This window comes from Gracilinanus agilis, chromosome 6 (genome assembly GCF_016433145.1).
Source record: "Gracilinanus agilis isolate LMUSP501 chromosome 6, AgileGrace, whole genome shotgun sequence".
NCBI lineage: Eukaryota > Metazoa > Chordata > Mammalia > Didelphimorphia > Didelphidae > Gracilinanus > Gracilinanus agilis.
Window position 1 is genome coordinate 53,631,512 of NC_058135.1, and position 22,247 is coordinate 53,653,758.

General features: G+C 35.8%; 1 protein-coding gene across 1 annotated transcript in view; it reads left to right on the forward strand.

Moving 5' to 3' along the window:
- Window positions 1–22,247, forward strand: part of TET2 (tet methylcytosine dioxygenase 2) — a 60,792-nt gene that overhangs the window by 15,268 nt on the left and 23,277 nt on the right. The window contains exon 6 of the mRNA XM_044682144.1: window positions 11,323–11,412. Within this exon, the coding sequence (XP_044538079.1) occupies window positions 11,323–11,412 (90 nt within the window). The remainder of the gene's footprint in view (window positions 1–11,322; window positions 11,413–22,247) is intronic.

The window sequence follows — 22,247 nt, forward strand, 5'->3', positions numbered from 1 at the left end:
CAGGCACTTTGCTAAGCATTAGGGATAAAAAACAAAACAAAACTATAAATTCGAGCTCTCATCTTTTTGACATATAAAATGGGTGTAATTATACCTGTTCCCACCTACCCCACAGGATTGATGTAGGAACCCAGTGAGCTAATGTACATGAGATCACAGTAAACTGGTGGTGATATTCATAGAGGAAGTATATCATCATCATAGCAATGGATAGGTAAAACATATTATTCCCCTTATACTTTATCGTGACATGAAATCCTGGTGTTTTAGAGAATTGTCAAGATAGTGTTAAAGTTAAATGAGGATATGTTCTGTATAATTTTAATCTTCCAGAGCTATTGAGACCTTATTTTTAGACTTTTCCAGTTCAAAACAAGCCATGCTTTCTCTTCTTATTTATTTCATGGACTATATGTGTGTATATATTTATATTTATTTACATATATGTTATATATGTAAAATATATATAGTTAGATGACATTATGAAAATGGTGCTTTTGAGTTTTAACAAAACTGTATATTGCAAATATAATGCAAATGTGGTATTATTACCAAACTAATTTGGTAATATATTTACCAAAATTTTGCCATTAACTTTTTTCTTTATGGAATATTTCTTGTCAAAATGCAGTGAGCTTTTTTTCCCACTCTTTCTTTCAAATGACTTTTTGAGCTTCACATGGCTTGCAGTCTGTCAGGTAGACAATAAGATCAATTATTGGTTGATGGAAAATCTTGAAAGGTTTTGCATTAAAGCTATAATCAATCTTCCAGGAAGCCAAGGCAAATCCAAAAGCATTATTTTATGTTGCTAAGTGAATTTGAATTGTAGTCAATGTATGCATACAAATGGAAGACATAATACCATTGATACTTCCTGCTGCCTTTTGAAAACTGAGCCGCCTTCTGTTTGTGGCTCTATTAGTTTGCTAATGATGAGTGCAAGAAATGAAAGTCCAAGTCATCAAGGATTAATAACATAAAAGTTCCTAAAAGGACATTCATAGTGTTTCCATTTTAAAATAATATTACCTAAATGCACAAAATGTCCATTTTAATATATAGAAGGCTCTCCAGATGTAATGGGGATAATTTGAGGAAAGGTGTGTGGAAAAAGGGGATTTTTACAGGAGGTTGTCAAGGACTTGCTAGGTAGGTAATCTAGGTTACAGGTAGGCTGGAACAGGGAGATTCAGGATATAATATAGCTGAAGACAGGGAGTACAGCACTGAAGGGAAATAGACTAAACTGAAATTAACTACTGGCTTTAGTTAATTTCACAGGAAGGGACTTGTTTTGAAGTTACACCTTCCTTCAAGATGGATACCCGGCTTCCCTTCAAGCCCAGAGTATGTTGGTTCTTTCCTCTCCTTCCCTCTTTTAATAACTAACTGACAATTAACTAACAGCTGTTGAACTCAAAAGGATTTATTATCTTCAAGGATGATTTGTCAGGAAAGTGGATTAAAGAAAGCCCTAACCATTGTCTCAGGAACCTCAGGTGGGGGAAGGGAGGGAGAGATGGAGTCTGTGTAAGGACCTGCCTTTAACTCAGCTTACAAAATGCTCTTGATATCTAAAGGGAATAAATGATGACTGACTAGTTTCTTTATATTTAATACTGTCAAATAATAATTAACCCTTCACAGATTTGAACTCCTCTCTATTTACTCTCCTTATTAACTCCACAGACAAGAAGGAAGGTAGGAAATAATATAGGGAAGGAAGATACAAAGGGTTTATCCAAAATAACAATTTCTTAAGTAAATATCTCAAAGCCAGGCTAAATTTCAATTCTACAGATAGGTAAGGAAGCCCCTCAGCTGATCTGAACCCTCTCTCCACGAGAAACCCAAACCAACTCACTTTACTCTCTCAAGATTCCAAACCCCTAACTGATTACAGAACTCAGCAAAAGCTTGAAAAAACTATCATGACCCCCTCTCTCTGTACTACAACTGTGATTTCATAGACCAAATGGATGGTGGCAGTTTTTTGTGATGACAACCAGTTTTATTTTACCCACTAGAAAGTAATTTCACATCCATTCTATAAATCCTTATCTCCTGGAACAGGGATTCACAAACACTAAGTGGAAGGGGTGACCAGTAATCTCTTCCCTGAGAAAAGATAGGACATAGTTGCAATTCTGAGCAAAATTACAGTGAATGACAGAAGATGCAAATCTGAGGCACCATCTAAATCAGATCATTGGGGACTGTTGTAGTCACACATTTTACAGTTGGTGACAGGTTTATCTTTTATTTAACAATGTATTTATAGTTAAAGTTAGAATTCTAAACAATAGCCAAGAACAAAATCACTTAATATTAGGAGATAATTTCACATATTTATAAAGGTAAGATAATATGGTAGTAAAAAGGCAATTTCTGAGTCAGGAGGTCCAAGCTTAAGTCCCACCTATGACACATATACTGGTTAAGTGACCCCTGGCAAATGATTTAACCTCTCATTTTCCCAGGAATGCACAAAAGTAACTGATATGCTTTGGTAGAAAGAATTTCCTCACTGGGGAACTACCTGCATTGATGGAATGATGAGCAGGGACCAAAAATAAGAAACAACAAAAAAATCCAATATATCCCACTTAAAAAGCTTATTGTTCTTCGTCAACTGAAAATGTAAATGGGCATTTCTTATTTATGTTTGAATAGACTTGGAAGTATTGCTCCAAGGTTTTATCGATATTGAAAAATTTATCGATATTGAAAAATTTTCAGCCATTTTTTACAGATAAACGAAAAACTCATTTTGACTTATTGAAATAGTTTTTATAAATCTACTGAAACATGAAGTTCATAAATAGACAGCAAGCTTAAGATTGTTTTTTAGTCCAAGAGAATAAGAATCTCTGGCTCCACTAAATAAGACCTCAGATGTTATAATTAAGCAGTATTTAGCCAAAGGACATTATTAATCTGAGATAATGATTGATTAGTGATTAATAGAATTACAGGAAATATATTTTATAGGGTTATTTAAGTAAAACCAATGCATTATTAAGCTAACCTAGTGCAATAGATTTAGTGAGACCCAGGGTGGGACCCTAATGTAATAGGAAAGATGAAACCGCTGAAACCATGATGGCAAACCTATGGCATGAGGGCAAGAGAAGGCACACAGAGTGTTCTCTGGGCACATGTACTATCCCAAGGCAGAGTTCGTTACTAGAAAGGCAAAGGAACTTGGGAGGAGCTGCTCCCTTCCTCTCTCCACCTTGCCTGATAAAATTTTTTCACATCACCCATTCCTCTGCCCAGTAGCCCAATGGGAGCACTCAGGGGGTAAGGTGGGTGGCTTACAGGTGGCAGAGCTGGAGGGGAGCAGAGCATTATGGTTACTCCCTTCCCCCTCTCTATACATGCTAAAGACCTTCCTCACGTTATCTACTCCTCTGCCCAGAAGCCCAATAAGAGTGCTTTTTCCCTCCCCCATGTGGGGCACTTGGTTGGGGGGAAGCAGGGCATGGTACACCATCTCTAAAAGGTTCATCATCACTGAGCTAAAAGATGCAAGAGACAATCTAGTAAGGAGAATAGAGCTCTTTGCTGAGAGAACAGAGAAGTACAGCAAGTTTCAGGAAGTGGTACGGGAAATAAGCCAAAATCCATCAAGGTTTTATGATAGATTATGCAAAAATGCCAGATGCTTTGCTAGACTAGATCCAGTAAGTCCTAAAGATGCTACAATAATAAATATAGCTTTTATTGATCAGACTTTACCAACTATTAAAGAATATTTTTTTAAATATTGTCTAAGCTGGCATAAGAAAAATATTGGAGAACTAAAAGCAATAACTCAGTTTGTAAATGAAGGTAGGAAGAAACTCAGAAACAGGAAATTGCTGAGGTCAAAGCAAAATATTAAATCTGTCCTAGCCACAGTTCAATCTATAAAACTGAATCAAAGAAATGTTCGTATCTGTTATTACTGCAACAAAGTAGGACGTTTTGCCCATGATTGTTATAAAAGGCAACAAGATCTGAGAAAGGGACCTGTAAATAAGTTCCAGTGACAAGGGAAATTCAGGAATCTGCCTTCAGGACTCTTTAAGGGAGTTTCTAGTCATGGGGAAGAGCAGCCAGGAAGCAGGGCTCAGGTACAGGGAAGTTTTCAAAAGTTCTCTCCCTGATGGTGTAAGGCAGTGATGGGCAAACTTTTTAAAGAGGGGGCCAAAGGAAAGGGAATGCTCATCTGTCAGTCTGTTTCTAAGGCAACTCTTTCGAAGGTTCATTGTTTTGTATCCTATTCATTGTATTCATCAGATTAGGAATAATGTCTCATGGCTGGATAGAACATTTCAGGGAGCCACATCTGGCCCACTTAGTTTGCCCATCACTGGTGTAGGGGAGAGGTAGAGAAGATAAAAGACTTTTTTGTATCCTTTGCCCCTGTTATCTCTGTCCATGCCTCTCCCTTTCTTAGGGTCACCTTGTGCATTGAAGGAGTTGATTGCAGTTGTTTGATACATACTGGAGCTCCTATATCTGTTTTAAAATCCATACCTAAGGGTAAAGTCAGTATTATTAAGAAAATATCAGTAGTAGAGGTAGAGGGAAATAGCCAAAATATTCCACCATTGTCCACACTTGAAGTTTTAATTGGCCACATAACTGTTATACATTCATTTTTATTGATACCATGATCACCTACTAATCTTTTGGGAAGAAATTTATTGTGTAAACTTCAAACTATTATCTATTGTCAACCTGATAATACTATGCTAATACAAGTACCTGATGTAAACCTACTGACACCTCTGTTTATGGCTATTCTGAATCAGATTGAAGAATCTACTACTTCATTGATAGTGATACATAAGATTCTAACAATATCAGATAATTTACGTAGTGATGTTTGGACAAATTCTCCATCTGATATGGTACTTCTTAAGTCAGCTGCCCACTTTCTGTTGCTGTGAGAGGAGGGAAACCACCATCTGTACCTCAGTATCCTCTCTCTAAAGAGGTTATTAAAGCCATAACCCCAATTATAAATTCTCTTATTGAAAAGGGAATTATTGTTCCATGCAGATCTCCTGTCAATAGTCCTATTCTTCCAGTGAAGAAGCCAAAACCTGGTCCTAACGGTAAGCATATGTATTGCTTTGTCCAGGATCTTTGTATTGTTAACGCTTATGTTGTACCTTTACATTCTGTAGTGCCAAATCCAAGTACAATTGTGTCTGCCATACCTTGTACCACTACTTGTTTTTAAGTATTTGATTTATGCGCTGCCTTCCATTCCATTCTTATAAATCCAGAATCACAGTACCTGTTTAGCTTTACTGGCTTAATCAACAAAATACTTGGGCCAGATTGCCTCAAGATTTTGTTAATTTCCTGACAATATTTTCTTAAATTCTTCAAAGGTATCTTTTTTTAAAACCCTTACCTTCTGTCTTGGAGTCAATACTGTGTATTGGCTCCAAGGCAGAAGAGTGGTAAGGGTGGGCAGTGGGGGTCAAGTGACTTGTCCAGGGTCACACAGCTGGGAAGTGCCTGAGGTCAGATTTGAACCTAGGACCTCCCGTCTCTAGGCTTGACTCTCAATCCACTGAGCTACCCAGCTGCCCCTCAAAAGTATCTTTTCACTATTAAATTTAAGGATTCAGTTTTGATCTAGTATGTTGATGATCTTCTCCTAGCTTCACCTAATGAAGAAATATACAATCAAAATAGCTATCAGCTGGTTTTGGAGCTGCACCAGTGAGGACTTAAGATCTCTTCATCTAAAGTGCAATTGTATCAATCTGAGCTAGAGTATCTAGCTTTTATTCTTTCTCCAGGAAAAAGAACTACATCAACAAAAAGAATGCAGGCTCTACAACATCTCACTGTGCCATGGACTAAGAAATAGGTATGGGCAATATTAGGAGCTGCTGGATATTGCAGGATGTATCCCAACCTTTGTGGAAATTGTAAAACCTTTAACTGGCTTGAGCAGAAGCTCCATTACAGAACCCTTGCAGATGGATATAGAACACCTGATGGTCCTGAGAGAGCTAAGTATTAGCCTCTCAGTACATTTGTTCTCCACAAGTTCTCCCCCTTCTTAAATACTGGGGAAAAGCAATAGATGATAGGAAAGGTTGGAGGCTCCATGCTCACTAGTTGGCTCTAGGATCCCCAGCTTGACCAAGTCAGAAGTTCAGTATACTGGACCTTTAAGAGCCCTGGTTGATATTGATGTAATTTATCTAGGTCCCTGCCAGGCCCAGCTTATTTGTTTTGTTTACCCTGGAGACTTCTTGTTCTTTGTCTCAAGAAACATTTTTCTATACATACATACATACATACATATATCTATATGTGTGTGTATATATACATATACATATATATATATTTGGGTTTTTTATTGTTTTGTTTTTTAAACAAAAAAAGGTAAAAAAAAAAAAAAAAAAAGAAAGAAAGAAAGCTCCAGCTCTTGGACTTACTGACTACAGTAAACCTTTTACCCTATTTGTGCACAAGAGGAGGGTATGTGCTCATGAAATGCAGGCTTTGCTATTACGACACAGGGCCTAAATCAGCCGCTGGCTATATATGAAGTGACTCTTATTGGGAAATGAGAACATCACCATAAAAAGGTGTGCCACCATAAATCCTTCTACCTTGTTATCTGACCTCCCAGTTTCAGGGGAGTCACTCCATGATTGCAACCAGATGTGTATCTAGCTGAAAAGCCCCGTGATGATCTTAATGATATTCCCTTAGAAATTCTGGAGTTGGAATTATATGCAGATTGTTCTTCTTTCATGAAAGAAGGGGAGCTGTTTATGGGAGCTAATATTGTTTAAGACTACAGTGTTATATGGGCAGCCTCCTTTCCTCCTAATCTCAATGCTCAAGCTGCTGAATTTATAGCATTGACTAAAGCCTGTCAAATTGTATCAAGAGAAAGTACAAATATTTTTACTGACTCGCAGTATGCTTTTGGAGTATGCCATACCATTGGGATGATTTGAAAGCAGAGAGAATTTCTTACATCATCAAGAAAACAATTGCATATTCTTACTTAAGGATTTATTAGAAGCCATAAAATTACCAAAGAAGCTTGAGGTAATCCATTGCTCTGCTTACACAAGAAGAACTAACTCTATATCAAGGGAAATGCACTGACTGATGCTGCTGCAAAACAAGCAGCTATATAAGATCCTTCTGTACTAATGTTCCTGCAAGATGACACCTCTACTGACAAAGATGAAATTGGAGATGTAAGCAGCAAAAATCAGAGGCCTCACCCACAAATGATGACCCTGAAGTGGAGACTTGGAAACAGCAATATAATGCAAAATGGGTATCTGGGATATGGATGAATCTAGATGGTAAGCCTTTCCTTCCTAAGAACTGTCTAGCAGTTCATGCTGGTTGATATTGAGTCACACAAAGTATATTAGACACAATTAGGAGGGAATTGATAGCTCCTGGCATCACTTTTGAGGCTTCTCATATTGGTTGTCCTATATGTTTGACTTTTAATCAACATGCTTTTAAAAAAGGTGGCATATGGTGGTCACCCTCTGGCTTCTCAATTCTTTGAAAATTGAAAATTTGATTTTGTTTATATGCCTAAGATGGACATTTAAAACATTGTCCTATAAGAGTTGATCAGTTAACTAGATGGATAGATGCATTTCCAAGTTAAAAGCAGATGTAGCCTTTGTGTCAAAAATAATTTTAAAAGAAATTGTTCCAAGGTATGGGCCCCCCGCTCTAACAGACTCTGATCTGTGGTTCTCGTTATATTGATATTTTCCTGGCTAGATATGCTTGTGGGAATTAATTTAAGCTTTCAAACTCCCTACCATCCTTACTCATCAGGACAAGTAGAATGTATGAATAAAAAGCTAAAGGGATTGCCTGGAAAACTATCCAATGAAACTCATTTGAAGTGGCCAGATGTTTGCCTTTAACTCTTTTCTATTTGAGGAGCAGACCTATAGGGAGATTGCCTCATATTCGCTTATGAAATGTCATTTGGCCATCCTCCTTTAAAATCAAAAACCTTGTCACTAGTATATACCACCATGGTGGGAAGGGATTTGATTCTCTCCACATATGTAAGAGAATTACACAACAACTTAAAAGAATTGCAATCAGTCAGAGTCATGGTACAGACTGAGCCTATAGATTTCTCACTGCATAATTTCCAGTCAGGTAATTATGTTTATACTAAGAACTCTCAAAATTCTAGTGTATTATAACCTGCCTGGGAAAGCCCTTTAAAAGTTCCCCTGACCACTCCAACTGCTATTAAGATTAGTCAAAAAGGCTTCTGGTTTCATTGTTCTCACTTGAAACCTGCACCTTTTGTTCACTTATAATGGAATCCTACAATGTTCCTGAAGACCTAAAGTATTCTGGCAGTCTTTGTTAATGTCTAATATACTTTGGGTAGGAATTCTATTAATTCTCTTGATAGCCCTAGTTCTAGTCTGGCCTAAGATAGTGGCTCATCTGTTCCAAAGATTCCCTGATATATGCCCTTTTAGACATGAGATTTTGTTAATGGTTTATGTTCTGCTAATATGTCCTTTTCTTGTTGGGACTTCATATATCAAAACAACAGCTAATCTTTCGCCCACTATAATGTGTAATTTGATGCTTAATGAAATATAAATTCTTTTTCCTTTTATGTTCCCCTGGAGATACTAATTCTTGTCCATCCTCTATGAAATGTTGCTGGCATAAAATAGGATTCCTTTATTGTATTGAAAGGACTAACATCTTTTTTCAAAAATATCTTACAAGTATTAGCGAAAAGTTGTTTTACTAATGGTACTGATTTTATGTGTACTCTTAAAATTTGATTTTTGGAGTCTTATACAACTTGTATGGGTTAGGGAAATGATTATCTCAAAACAATCACATGAAATCACTACTCCTGTTGTGGTCATGCTACACCCTTTAATAACAAAAATAAAAAAGGTTTGTTTGCATGTTTCACCTGAAATGTTACTGGTTCTGGTGATACCATCTCAGTAAATCCTATGGAAATTACCTTTGAACCTACAGCACTCAGTGAATTTAACAAGCTCACTGATTTCACAGGGTATTATAAGTCTAAAGTACTCCTGAATAAAGAGTATATACTGAAACAACCAGCTCTTTGGGTCTACATTGTATGCTAAATCCATTGTACTCAAAGAACTTATCACACTAGATCTTGATAATATCACTTTCACAAACTGAATGATATCAGCATACAAAACCTAACCAAAAACAATTTTACTGTTAAGGAGTTCATACAAAAAATTACAAATTTAACCTCTTTGTTCACCACTGTCAAAATGGTTACTGATTATTTGGTGGTAACTAATACTTATATCTCAGAGGATGGGTCTGGTGAATTCTCCAATAAAAACTTCCCTAATTATTGGGACCTCTTCCTTAGTGTTAGTAAAGGTTTCAATCAGATTATCTCAGAGCTCATGAATTTAGACCCTGAACTCATGAATTTTACCAGTGTTGAATTAGCTCTTGATTACCCCATTGCATTTAATGAATCTTTTATGGGAACCATACCACACTGCCCTAATTATAAGCAAGTTTCTTACTCTCCCTGTCCATTAGGAAATAAGAATGCTTGCATTTCTTTTTGGCTTCTTACCACTCTTTTGGAAGTAATTCTAGTAGAAGTGACAGTGTTTTTTAAGATATCTTAGAAATCAGTTTATAATGCAAATCAAGAACAAAATGCATGTTAATTGACCATTGAAACCATCTTGTCCCCTGAAGCTACCAGAGCTTTAAAGACATTTCATAAGGACTTATAGTTTACTGTGTTTAATGTGTGGAAATCATGTTTTTGTTGACATTGATGTTCTGGCTTTGTACCTCATTTGTTCTTTTAAATCTATTGAGGAGGAAGAGGAAGAGGTAGAGTCGGTTTGTGGTTGACCCTGTGATGACACCTCCACATTATTCAGTTTAATGTCTTATGTTCTCTGATTCTGCTTCAATAAGTATATTGTTATTTTGCTAAGTATGTATTGTAATCATGTAATTATAATTAATTCCCTATAAATTATACCCATTCATTCAGTCTTGGATGAATAATTGTATAGGTGCATGTCAGTAGGGAACTTCCCCCTATGGATTTGGCACTGAGGTTAGATAACTGTCCTCTATGGCAACTATTTTAAACATAGATTGTGATGATCAACAGGAAAATGTAGGCATTTTTCTTCAGATCAGAGGAGGGACTGAAGAGAATGAGAATCCCTTTAAATAAGACCCCAAATCTTAGATAAAAACAGTATTTAGCCAAAGGAAGTTATTAATCTGAGATATTGATTGATTAGTGATTAATAGAATTATAGGAAATATATTTTATAGGGTTATTAAGTAAAATTAATGCATTATAAAGCTAAACTAGTGGAGTAGATTTAACTATTTTTCTCTTTATACTATAAAAGTATAAGTCAATATTTTGCAATAGGGTGTTTCTTATTTGTGGGACATGTCATACCCTCTAAGCAGAAGACCTACCAACTTAGAATACCATACAGGTCATATCCATAGGAGTGTTGGTGGCCTCAGACCTTTCATGATTATAAGGTTGTGATCTATCATATCATCTTAAGGACCATACTAACTAATCAGGACTGAGTAAGAAACTGAGGCATCTCCTCATGAAGCTAGAACACCAACCCAAGTACAAGAAGTGAACTGTCCCAGGTCAGAGCAGATGACTAAAATGGTTGACCTATTCAGGGTGGCTCTTGAGATCTTGTATGATGTAATATTGGTGTATATAAAGGATGGGAAACTCATTCAATTGTCTTAGATGGGAGGTAACCTAATGACCAAGCTTTCCTGAGAGATACCAGTTTCTCTCAATAAACCTGTAATTGGCTTGGAGTCTGCCTTTGTTTTCTTTCAAATTAGCTTAAAAATATTTGTCACATAATTCATTATGTCCTTTGGGTTCTAATGGGAAAGTGAGAGAATGATGAAACATTTTTTTTTCTTTCCAAATGTGAGTTGTGTTTCTATAGTATAAGGTATGTTGTCAGACACAGAAATCAATCCAACAGACATTTCTAAAGAACCGGATATTTGGTGGTCCATGGATAAAACATTTAGATGACAATATTAGTTTATTTTGCATTTAAATATTATGGTGTCATGCCAAAAAATCCTATATTTTAAAGTATAAGGTTTTATAAGTAAAGGAGCACATTTTTGATTTGTACCAAAAATGTAGTCAAATCAAAGTTAATTGCCTACAAATGAAGAGAAAGTAAATATAAAGTAAATATATGATTGATCTGTATAATATTTAATTTTATACAGGAAGAGAAATTGGAATCCCATTTGCAAAACCTATCCACTCTTATGGCACCTACATATAAGAAACTTGCACCCGATGCATATAATAATCAGGTAAGTTTAAAATAATTGGTGATATCACTGGATTAATTTAGTTCTTGTTTAATCATTTATTTGATTTGCGGTTTCTATACTTTTAAGAGTGTGTTTTTTTAATGTCATGTAGACAAAAATTAGAGCCTCAAAAATTAGAGCCTCACAATCTGAAGGCAGATTATAGAGGGGAGAGAGGAAAGGTAGAAGTTGTTGTTTTCCCAACATAATGATAAGTTTCTTGTTATTAAGAGTAACTTCATCTTCTGTATCAGTTTCTTACATGCATTTTGTTTTTCAAGTTGGACTCTTAGAGACTGACATTTAACATAAGCTTCTATGTTTTACTTAATGATTCACATTGCTTATATTTACAACTCCACCCATCATTTTATATGTGCATTTTTATAGTTCTATTTGTACATGCCTAAATATAAAATTTTTGCAAATTGGCTACCACTGCTTATGTAAACATATACATTTATGCAAACATACCACACCTTCACTTTTATGTGCATTCTGTACTTTAGGCCTTTTCTGTCTGCACAGCCAATCAAAGGAGAACCCAAATACCCATATGACAGGAGATACAAAGAGCCTTCATGTAGGCCAATTTGCTCATGATCCAAAGATCCCTCAGGGTACCTCCATATTAGGTAATTTGGGCATGCCCAAAATAGAGCAATACATCTATTTTTTTGTTGATTCCTGTTATTTCATCTGTGTAGGGAAACTCCTCATGAGGAAATTTTTCATTCAAAGTGGAACAATATAGAGTTTTAAATTTCTCATCCTCATACTATTTCTTTAGATATTTAAAGTTAGCTATCATGTGACATCTCCCTTCCCTTCCTCACTTCCAATGCAAGTTTTGGCTCTTACAGGCTAAAGATGTTCTTTTCCTTCACTTGGCATAGTTATTTGACTTTAACATCTTCGTTACCCATTTCTGTATGCTGTTTACACTATTGATAACTTAAAGTACAATGTCTAAAACTGGTCATATTTCTTCATAAGTGTTCTGACCAGCATGAAGTATGGGGAATAGGACCACCTGCTACTTTGATCTGAACTTGATGTTTCATATCAAACATGACCAACTGAAAAAACTTTTTTCAAGTTTTTGTTTTCTTTTTCCCACACAAACATGTTATCGTGAGTCCCTGATGACATTTATGCAAAGGATTTTTGTAGACTTTTTTTAGCTTCTTTTTTTTAACATTTATTAATATTCACTTTTTTAGATAAGTTAATATGATTACATGATTCATGCTCGTACTTTCCCCTTCACCCCTCACGCTCCCTGCACCCCTTACCAATGTGCATTTCCACTGGTTTTAACATGTGTCATCGATCAAGACCTATTTCCAAATTGTTGATCATTGCATTGATATGGTAGTTTCAAATGAAAATCCCCAATCATGTCTGCCTAAACCCATGTGTTCAAGCAGCTGCTTTTTTTTTTCTGTGTTTCCACTCCTGTAGTTCTTCCTCTGAATATGGGAAGCATTCTTTTCCATAAATCCCTAAGAATTGTCCTGGAATTGCTGTTAGTACAGAAGTCCATTACATTCTATTTTACCACAGTGTATTTGTCTCTGTGTACAATGTTCTTCTGGTTCTGCTCCTTTCTCTCTGCATCAATTCCTGGAGGTCTTTCCAGTTCACATGGAATTCCTCCAGTTTATTATTCCTTAGAGCACAATAGTATTCCGTCACCAGCATATACCACAATTTGTTCAGCCATTCCCCAATTGAAGGACTTACCCTCCTTTTCCAGTTTTTTGCCACCACAAAAAGCCCAGCTATAAATATTTTCGTACAAGTCTGTTTATCTATGATCTCTTTGGGGTATAAACCCAACAATGGTATGCCTGGATCAAAGGGCAGGCATTCTTTTATAGCCCTTTGAGCATAGTTCCAAATTGCCATCCAGAATGGTTAGATCAGTTCACAGCTCCACCAGCAATGCATTAATGTCCCAATTTTGCCACATCCCCTCCAGCATTCATTACTCTCCCCTTCTTTCATTTTAGCCAATCTGCTAGGTGTGAGGTGATACCTCAGAGTTGTTTTGATTTGCATTTCTCTAATTATTAGAGATTTAGAACACTTTCTCATGTGCTTATTGATACTTTTGATTTCGTTACTTGAAAATTGCTTATTCATGTCTCTTGCCCATTTATCAATTGGGGAATGGCTTGATTTTTTATACAATTGCTTTAACTCCTTGTATATTTGAGTAATTAGACCCCTGTCAGAGTTTTTTGTTATAAAGATTTTTTCCCAATTTGTTGTTTCCCTTCTGATTTTGACTACATTGTTTTTGTTTGTACAAAAGCTTTTTAGTTTAATATAATCAAAACCATTTATTTTACATTTTTGTAATTTTCTCTAACTCTTGCTTGGTTTTAAAATCTTTCCTTTCCCAGAGATCTGACAGGTATACTATTTTGTGTTTACTTAACTTGTTTATGGTTTCCCTCTTTATATTCAAGTCGTTCATCCATTCTGAATTTATCTTGGTGTAGGGTGTGAGATATTGATCTAAACCTAATCTCTCCCATATTGTTTTCCAAATTTCCCAGCAGTTTTTGTCAAATAGTGGATCCATGTCCCAAAAGTTGGGCTCTTTGGGTTTATCATATACTGTCTTGCTGATGTCATTTACCCCAAGTCTATTCCACTGATCCTCCTCTCTGTCTCTTAGCCAGTACCATATTGTTTTGATGACTGCTGCTTTATAGTATAGTTTAATATCTGGTACTGCTAGGCCCCCTTCCTTCACATTTTTTTTCATTATTTCCCTTGATATTCTTGATCTTTTGTTATTGCAAATGAAATTTGTTATAGTTTTTCCTAATTCAGTAAAGAAGTTTTTTGGTAGTTTGATAGGTATGGCGCTAAATAGGTAAATTAATTTGGGTAGAATGATCATTTTCATTATATTAGCTCATCCTACCCATAAGCAATCAATGTTTTTCCAATTGTTTAGATCTAGTTTTATTTGTTTGGAAAGTGTTTTGTAGTTGTTTTTGTATAATTGATCTATTTGTTTTGGTAGATAGATTCCTAAGTATTTTATATTGTCTAGGGTGATTTTAAATGGTGTTTCTCTTTCTACCTCTTGCTGCTCTAATGTGTTGGAAATATATAGAAATGCTGATGATTTATGTGCATTTATTTTGTATCCTGCAACTTTGCTAAAGTTGTTGATTCTTTCTACAAGCTTCTTAGTTGATTCTTTAGGATTTTTTAAGTAGACCATCATATCATCCGCAAAGAGTGATAGCTTAGTCTCCTCATTGCCTATTTTGATACCTTCAATTTCTTTTTCTTCTCTAATTGCTACTGCTAGTGTTTCTAGTACTGTGTTGAATAATAGAGGTGATAATGGGCATCCTTGTTTTACTCCTGATCTTATTGGGAAGGCTTCTAATTTATCCCCATTGCATATGATGCTTGTTGATGGTTTTAAGTATATAATGTTTATTATTTTTAGGAAAGATCCTTCTATTCCTATACTTTCCAGGGTTTTCAATAGGAATGGGTGCTGTCTTTTGTCAAAGGCTTTTTTTTTTGCATCTATCGAAATAATAATGTGATTTATGTTTGTTAGATTGTTGATATGGTCAATTATGTGGATGGTTTTCCTAATGTTGAACCATCCTTGCATTCCTGGTATAAATCCCACATGATCATGGTGGATGATCCTCTTTATCACTTGCTGGAGTCTCTTTGCTAGTATTCTATTTAAGTTTTTTGCATCTATGTTCATTAGGGAGATTGGTCTGTAGTTTTCTTTCTCTGTTTTTGATCTACCTGGCTTTGGAATCAGTACCATATTTGTGTCATAAAAGGAATTTGGTAGGACTCCTTCTTTGCTTATCATATCAAATAATTTGTATAGTATTCGGATTAGTTGCTCTTTGAATGTCTGAAAGAATTCACTTGTGAATCCATCAGGCCCTGGTGATTTTTTCTTAGGGAGTTCTTTGATGGCTTGTTCGATTTCTATTTCTGATATGGGATTATTTAGGTATTCTATTTCTTCTGCTGTTAATCTAGGCAATTTATATTTTTGTAGATATTCATTCATATCTCCTAAATTGTAATATTTGTTGCCATGTAATTGGGTGAAATAGTTCTTAGTGATTGCCTTGATTTCCCCTTCATTAGAGGTGAGGTTTCCCTTTTCATCTTTAATACTGTCAATTTGGTTTTCTTCTTTCCTTTTTCTTATTAGATTGACTAGTACTTTGTCTATTTTATCTGTTTTTTCAAAATACCAGCTTCTAGTCTTATTTATTAATTCAATAGTTCTTTTACTTTCAATTTTATTAATTTCTCCCTTAATTTTTAGTATTTCTAATTTAGTTTTCATCTGGAGATTTTTAATTTGCTCGCTTTCTAATTTTTTAAGTTGTATTCCCAATTCATTAATCTCTGCCCTCCCTAGTTTGTTAATATATGCACTCAAGGATATAAATTTATCCCTGAGTACTGCCTTGGCTGCATCCCACAGAGTTTGGTAGGATGTCTCATCATTGTCATTCTCTTCAATGAAATTGTTGATTGTTTCTATGATTTCTTCTTTGACTAACTGGTTTTGGAGAATCATATTATTTAATTTCCAATTCGTTTTTGATTTGCCTGTTCAGGTGCCCTTACTAATAATTATTTTTATTGCATTATGATCTGAGAAGATTACATTTATTATTTCTGCCCTTTTGCATTTGTTTGCAATGTTTTTATGCCCCATTACATGGTCAATCTTTGTGAATGTACCATGTGCAGCTGAAAAGAAGGTGTATTCCTTTTTGCCCCTATTTATTTTTCTCCACATATCTATTAGCTCTAATTTTTCTAGGACTTCATTCACCTCTCTTACCTCTTTCTTATTTATTTTTTGGTTTGATTTATCTAGATCAGAAAGAGGAATATTTAGATCTCCCACTAGTATGGTTTTACTATCTATTTCCTTCTTGAGCTCTGCCAGTTTCTCCTTTATGAATTTGGATGCTGTGCCACTTGGTGCATACATATTGAGCACTGTTATTTCCTCATTGTCTATGCTACCTTTAATCAGGATGTAATGGCCTTCCCTGTCTTTTTTAATCATATCTATTTTTACTTTGGCTTTGTCAGAAATCACAAATCACCACTTCAGCCTTCTTTTTCTCATTTGATGCCCAAAAGATTTTGTTCAAGCCCTTTACCTTAAACCTGTGTATGTCCACCCGCCTCATATGTGTTTCTTGTAGACCACATATGGTAGGATTTTGTTTCTAATCCACTCTGCTGTTTGCTTCCATTTTATGGGTGAGTTCATCCCATTCACATTCAGAGTTATAATTATCAGTTGTGTATTCTCCAACATTTTGGTATCCTCTCCTAGTTCTACCCCTTCTCCTTAAACTTTTTCCTTTTAAACCAGTGGTTGGCTTTAAGCCAGTAACCCTTGTCCCCTCCCTTGATTAACTTCCCTTTCTACTCCCTCCCTTATTATTCCCCTATTTTTATTTTTAAAGGCCTAATGAAATCCCACCCCTTTCTCCCCTCCCTTTTTTGACCTCCACACTTCCCTGCTCCCCTTGGTTTATCCCTTCTGACTTTCTCAGTAGGGTTAGATAGAGTTTTATATCCCAATGGATAATATAGCTACTCTTCCCTCTCAGGGTTAATTACACTGAGAGTAAGGTTTAAATATTACCTCTTAATGCTCTCTTCCTCTCCTTCTTATGATAGTATTCAACCCTTCCCCTTCCCATGCCCTCTTTGTTTGTAATAGATTATCCTATTTTTCTTATTCATTCAAGTTTCTCTTGGTGTCCTCTACTATTCACCCCCCTCTTTTCCACCCCCCATATCATCTTAGACCATTTAGTATTCCAACCTCTTCCTATGTATAAAATTCTTCTGATTACTGTAATAGTGAGTACTATAATAATGAATAACGTTCACTACAGAGAATTATACATAACATTTCTCCACATAGGAATACAAATAATTAGATCTTATTGAAGCCCTTAAAGAGGCAAATTTAAAAAATAAGAGTTTTCTTTCTTTCCCCTTTGTTTTATATTTACCTTTTTATGTTTCTTCTGATTTTTGTGGTTGGATATCGAACTTTCCATTTAGTCCTAGTCTCTTCTGTGCAAATACTTGGAAATCTTCTATCTTGTTGAATGCCGAATCTTTCCCCTGGAAGTATATAGTTAGTTTTGATGGGTAGGTGATCCTTGGTTGTAGACCCAGTTCTCTTTCCTTTCTGAATATCATATTCCAAGCTTTGTGATCTTTTAGTGTGGAGGCTGTCAGATCCTGTGTGATCCTGATTGGTGCTCCTTGATATCTGAATTGTCTCTTTCTGGCTTCTTTTAAGATTTCTTCTTTTACTTGTAAGCTCTTGAATTTGGCTATTATATTCCTGGGGGTTGTCTTTTTTAAGGATCTAGTGTGGAGGGTGATCTATGCATCCTTTCAATGTCTATATTACTCTCTTGTTGTAGAACTTTAGGGCAATTTTGCTGAATAATTTCTTTTAGTATGGAGTCCAAATTTCTATTAATTTCTGCTTTTTCAGGAAGATCAATGATTCTCAGAATGTCTCTTCTACCCCTGTTTTCGTGATCTGTGAATTTCTCAATTAGATATTTCATGTTTCCTTCTATTTTATCAGTCTTTTGACTTTGTTTTATTTGTTTTTGCTGTCTTGAGAGATCATTAGCTTCTGATTGCTCAATTCTAGCCTTTAGGCACTGGTTTTCAGTTATAATATTTTGGTTTTCAGCTATAATCTTTTAGTTTTCCTTTTCAATCTGGTCATTTCTGGTCTTCAATTGATTTGCCTCACTTTCCAATTGTGAAATTATGCCTTTTAAACTGTTATTTTTTTTTGCCAGATCTCTTCCATCTTTCTCATCATCTCAGATTGGAACTCTTCAATAGCTTGTGACCAGTTTTCATTATTTTGGGAAGGTTTGCATGTGATTACTTGTTTGTTATCCTCTGCTGTTTGCTCTATTGTCTGGATTTTCTCAGTGTAAAAGTTGTCAAGTGTTACAGATTTCTTCTTGATTATCTTTCTCTTTTGAGGTTCTTGTCTCTGGCTTGCCATTGTTAGCCCTGTGCCCTCTCAGGTTTATCCTCACACCCAGGGTCTGTTTGCACTCTCTAGGCTCCTGAAGTCTCAGATCTAGTTGTTCTCAGGGTCAAGCCTCCTGGTGGTCCCCTTCCTTGTTCCTCTGTCCTAGTCTCCTTTAACAGTTTCAGGGCAATGTTTCCACAGTCATGCACCCCTCTGCACTGGTTTCTCACTCAAGGTCCATTCCTGTGCTCAGGATCCGAGTCTACTCCTGCGCTCAGGATCCGTGGACCCAAGAGCATGCGCTTGAGCCTGTGCTCAAGGTCTGTGTTCAATGTCCACGTGTTCTTTTAGCCTCTTGGGGTCTTAAGTCTTGCAGCTCTCAGGAACAGGCCCTGGTGACCCTTGTTAGCTGCCAAGGACTTAATGAATGCACCAAGCTTGCTCTAGCTTTTTTGGGCTGGCTTTGGCACTGTAGGTGGTGTGGGTTGGGGGAGGGGGTTGCTCAGCTTGCATTTTAGTGAGAGCTGTTTCACCCCCTTATAGCATGGAAATGCCCCAATTCCATGTACCTTCAATGCTGCGCCCTGTTGTGGAGTCCCTTCATTCCTCTGGATTTGTTTTTATGTCTTCTTGAGGAGTCCTATGTGTTTTGTTTAGGAGAGGTTAAGCAGCTGCTTTTTACTCTGCTGCCATCTTAACCAGGAAGTCTCTGATAATTTCCCCACATTAGCTTCTTCATCGTGGCTTGGAATTCAATTCATTCTCACTTGTGCCTCTTCCAATTCTTAGTTTCCTTTGAAATTCAGGAAACATGCCACATTGTCCTACTTAAGGATTTTCCTAAGGTCTCTGGACCCAAATATTTAGAGCTTCCTCATTTCCCAATATCCTTGCATTCACTCTGTTATTAACAAATACACACACACACACACACACACACACACACACACACACACACACACACACGTTTTCTCCACCAACAGGATTTAAGATCCTGGAATCCAGAGTGTATTTAATGATTAGTCTCTTTTGTAGCCTTTTAAAATTTTATTTTTAAGAATCTTAAAAAAAAATTTAAGTTTTAGATTCTCTTCCTCTTTTCCACCTGCTTCTCCCTGAAAAGGCAAAGAATATGATATCAATTATACATGTGAAATCATGAAAAATATATTCCCATTTTAGTCATATTGTAAAACAAAGCAAAAAGCTAAATAAAGTGAGAAAATTACTTCAGTTTGCAATCAGAGTAGGTCAGTTCTCTCTCTGGAGGTAGATAGCATTTTCATCATGAGTCCCTTGGAACCGTCTTAGATCATTGTATTGATCTGAGTCTCTAAGTTTTTCATAGCCGATGATTATTACAATGTTGCTGTTACTTTGCAACAATGATCTCCCAATTCTCACTTAGCTTTGCATCAGTTCATATAGATCTTCCAATGTTTTATTTTTCCTGAAGATTTCCTTTTCTAGCATAATAGCATCCCATCACAATCATATGCCACAATTTATTCAGCCATTTCCAAATTGACGAGCATCCCTTCTATATTCAAGCCTTGGCCCACACAAAAAAGAGCTGCCATAAAAAATTTTGTAAATATAGTTCCTTTTGCTTTGAATTTTTTAGGGAACAGTCTGGCAGTGTTATTGCTGAATTAAAGGGTATGTACAATTTTATAACCCTTTGGACCTATTTCCAGATTGTTCTACAGTATAGTTGGACCCGTTCACAACTCCGCCAACAATTCCTTTAACTCTTTTCCTTCATCCCCTCCAGTACTCCGGCATTTTCCATTTCTGATAGGTTTAAGGTGGTATCTCAAGTTAGTTTAACTTTCCCTAATCCAGTGGTGGGGAAACGACGGCCTGCAGGCCAGATGCAGCTCCCTGAAATGTTCTGTCTGGCTGCTTGACATTATTCCTAATCTGACAAATGCAATGAGTAGGATACAATACAATGAAACTTAGAAAGAGTTGCCTCAGATACAGACTGACAGATAAGCATTTTCTTTCCTCTGGCCCCCTCTTTAAAAAGTTTGCCCATCACTGCCCTAATCAATAATGATTTCGAACACTTTATATGACTATAGATAGCTTTGATTTCTTCTTCTGAAAACTGCCTATTCATATCTCTTGGTTATAAAAATTGGGGAATGGCTCTTATTTTGATAAATATAACTCAGTCATTTATTTGAGAAATGAGACCTCTATTAGAAAAACTTGCTGTAGAAAATTTTTGATGTTACTTCATTGTCTATCGTACCTCTTAGCAAAATGTAATTTCTTTAATTATCTCTTTTAATTGAATTTATTTTTGCTTTATCTGTGATAATGATTGCTACCCCTGTTTTTTTTATTTTTGTTTTTTGTTTTTTTTCACTTTAGTTAAAGCATATTAGGTTCTGCTTTCAAACTTTTATTTTAGTGGTGTATGTTTTTCTTTTTCAAGTGACTCTTGTATCCAACAAATTGTTGGATTCTGGTTTCTACTTCATTTTATTATCTGCTTCCATTTTGCAGATTAGTGCATCCTATTCACAGTTTTGATTAACTATATATTTCCCTCCATTTCATTTTCTTCTATTTATTCTTCTCTCTCTCTGTCTTTTTATCCTGTGCTTCCTCAAAATTTTGTTTGGCTTCTGACTACTACTTCCCTTCATCCACTTTCCCTTTTATCATACCCCAACCCATATCTCTTATCTTTTTCCCCTCTATTTTTCTATTGAATAAGATAGAGTTCTATGCTCAATTCAGTGTGTGTGTGTGTGTGTATTCTTCCCATTTTGAATTATTTCCAGTGAGAGGTTCAAGCATTGCCCTTCATCCCTCTCATTTTCCTCTCTACTATGAAACCTCTTTCTTCTATGCTTCTTTTATTTGTATGTTTTTCTAATTACATGTAATAACAAATTTACACATGAGTTTTCCAAAGTTATATGATCCAAATTGTCTCTCTTCTTCCCTTTTCTTCCCCTTCTCAGAGATGGCAAGCAATTTGTTCTGCATTATATATGTATTATCATGCAAAAGATATTTCTGTATTATTCATTTTTGTAACCAAATAATCCTATAAAATTCAAACTCCAGAACAAAAACCCAAAGAAATAAGTGAAAAATTGTATGCTTTCATCTATATTCTGACTCCCACAGTTCTTTCTCTGGAGGTAGATAACCTTCTTTGTCCTAAGTCCCTCAGAATTGTCCTGGATCTTTGTATTACTGAGAGTAGCTAAATCAATCACCTTTGATTATTCTACAATATTGCTATTACTATGTACAATGTTACCCTGGTTCTGCTTACCTCATTTCGTATCAGTTCATGTGGGTTTTTCAAGGTTTTTCCAAAATCACCTTGCTCATTGTTTCTTACAGCAAAAAAGTATTCCATCCTCCACCATCATATCCCACAATTTGTTCAGACATTCCCCAATTAATGAACATCCTTTTAATTTCTAATGCTTTACTATTACACTGAATGCCTCATTTATCAGAAAATTTTCTACATTCTACCTCTTCCTTCCACTTTCTCCCAGTGTATCCCTCTTTCTCATACCTACATTTTTTTGAGATCATCCCAATATAACTGACTCATACTCATGCTGCCAAGTAGATTTTTTTAGCTGCTCTAAAAATGATAAAGTTCTTAGGAGTTACATATATCATCTTCCCATTTAGAAACTGAAACTTATAGAGTCCCTCATGATTATTCTTTCACATTTACCTTTATATAATTTCCTTGGGTTTTGTGTTTGAATGTCAGTTTTCT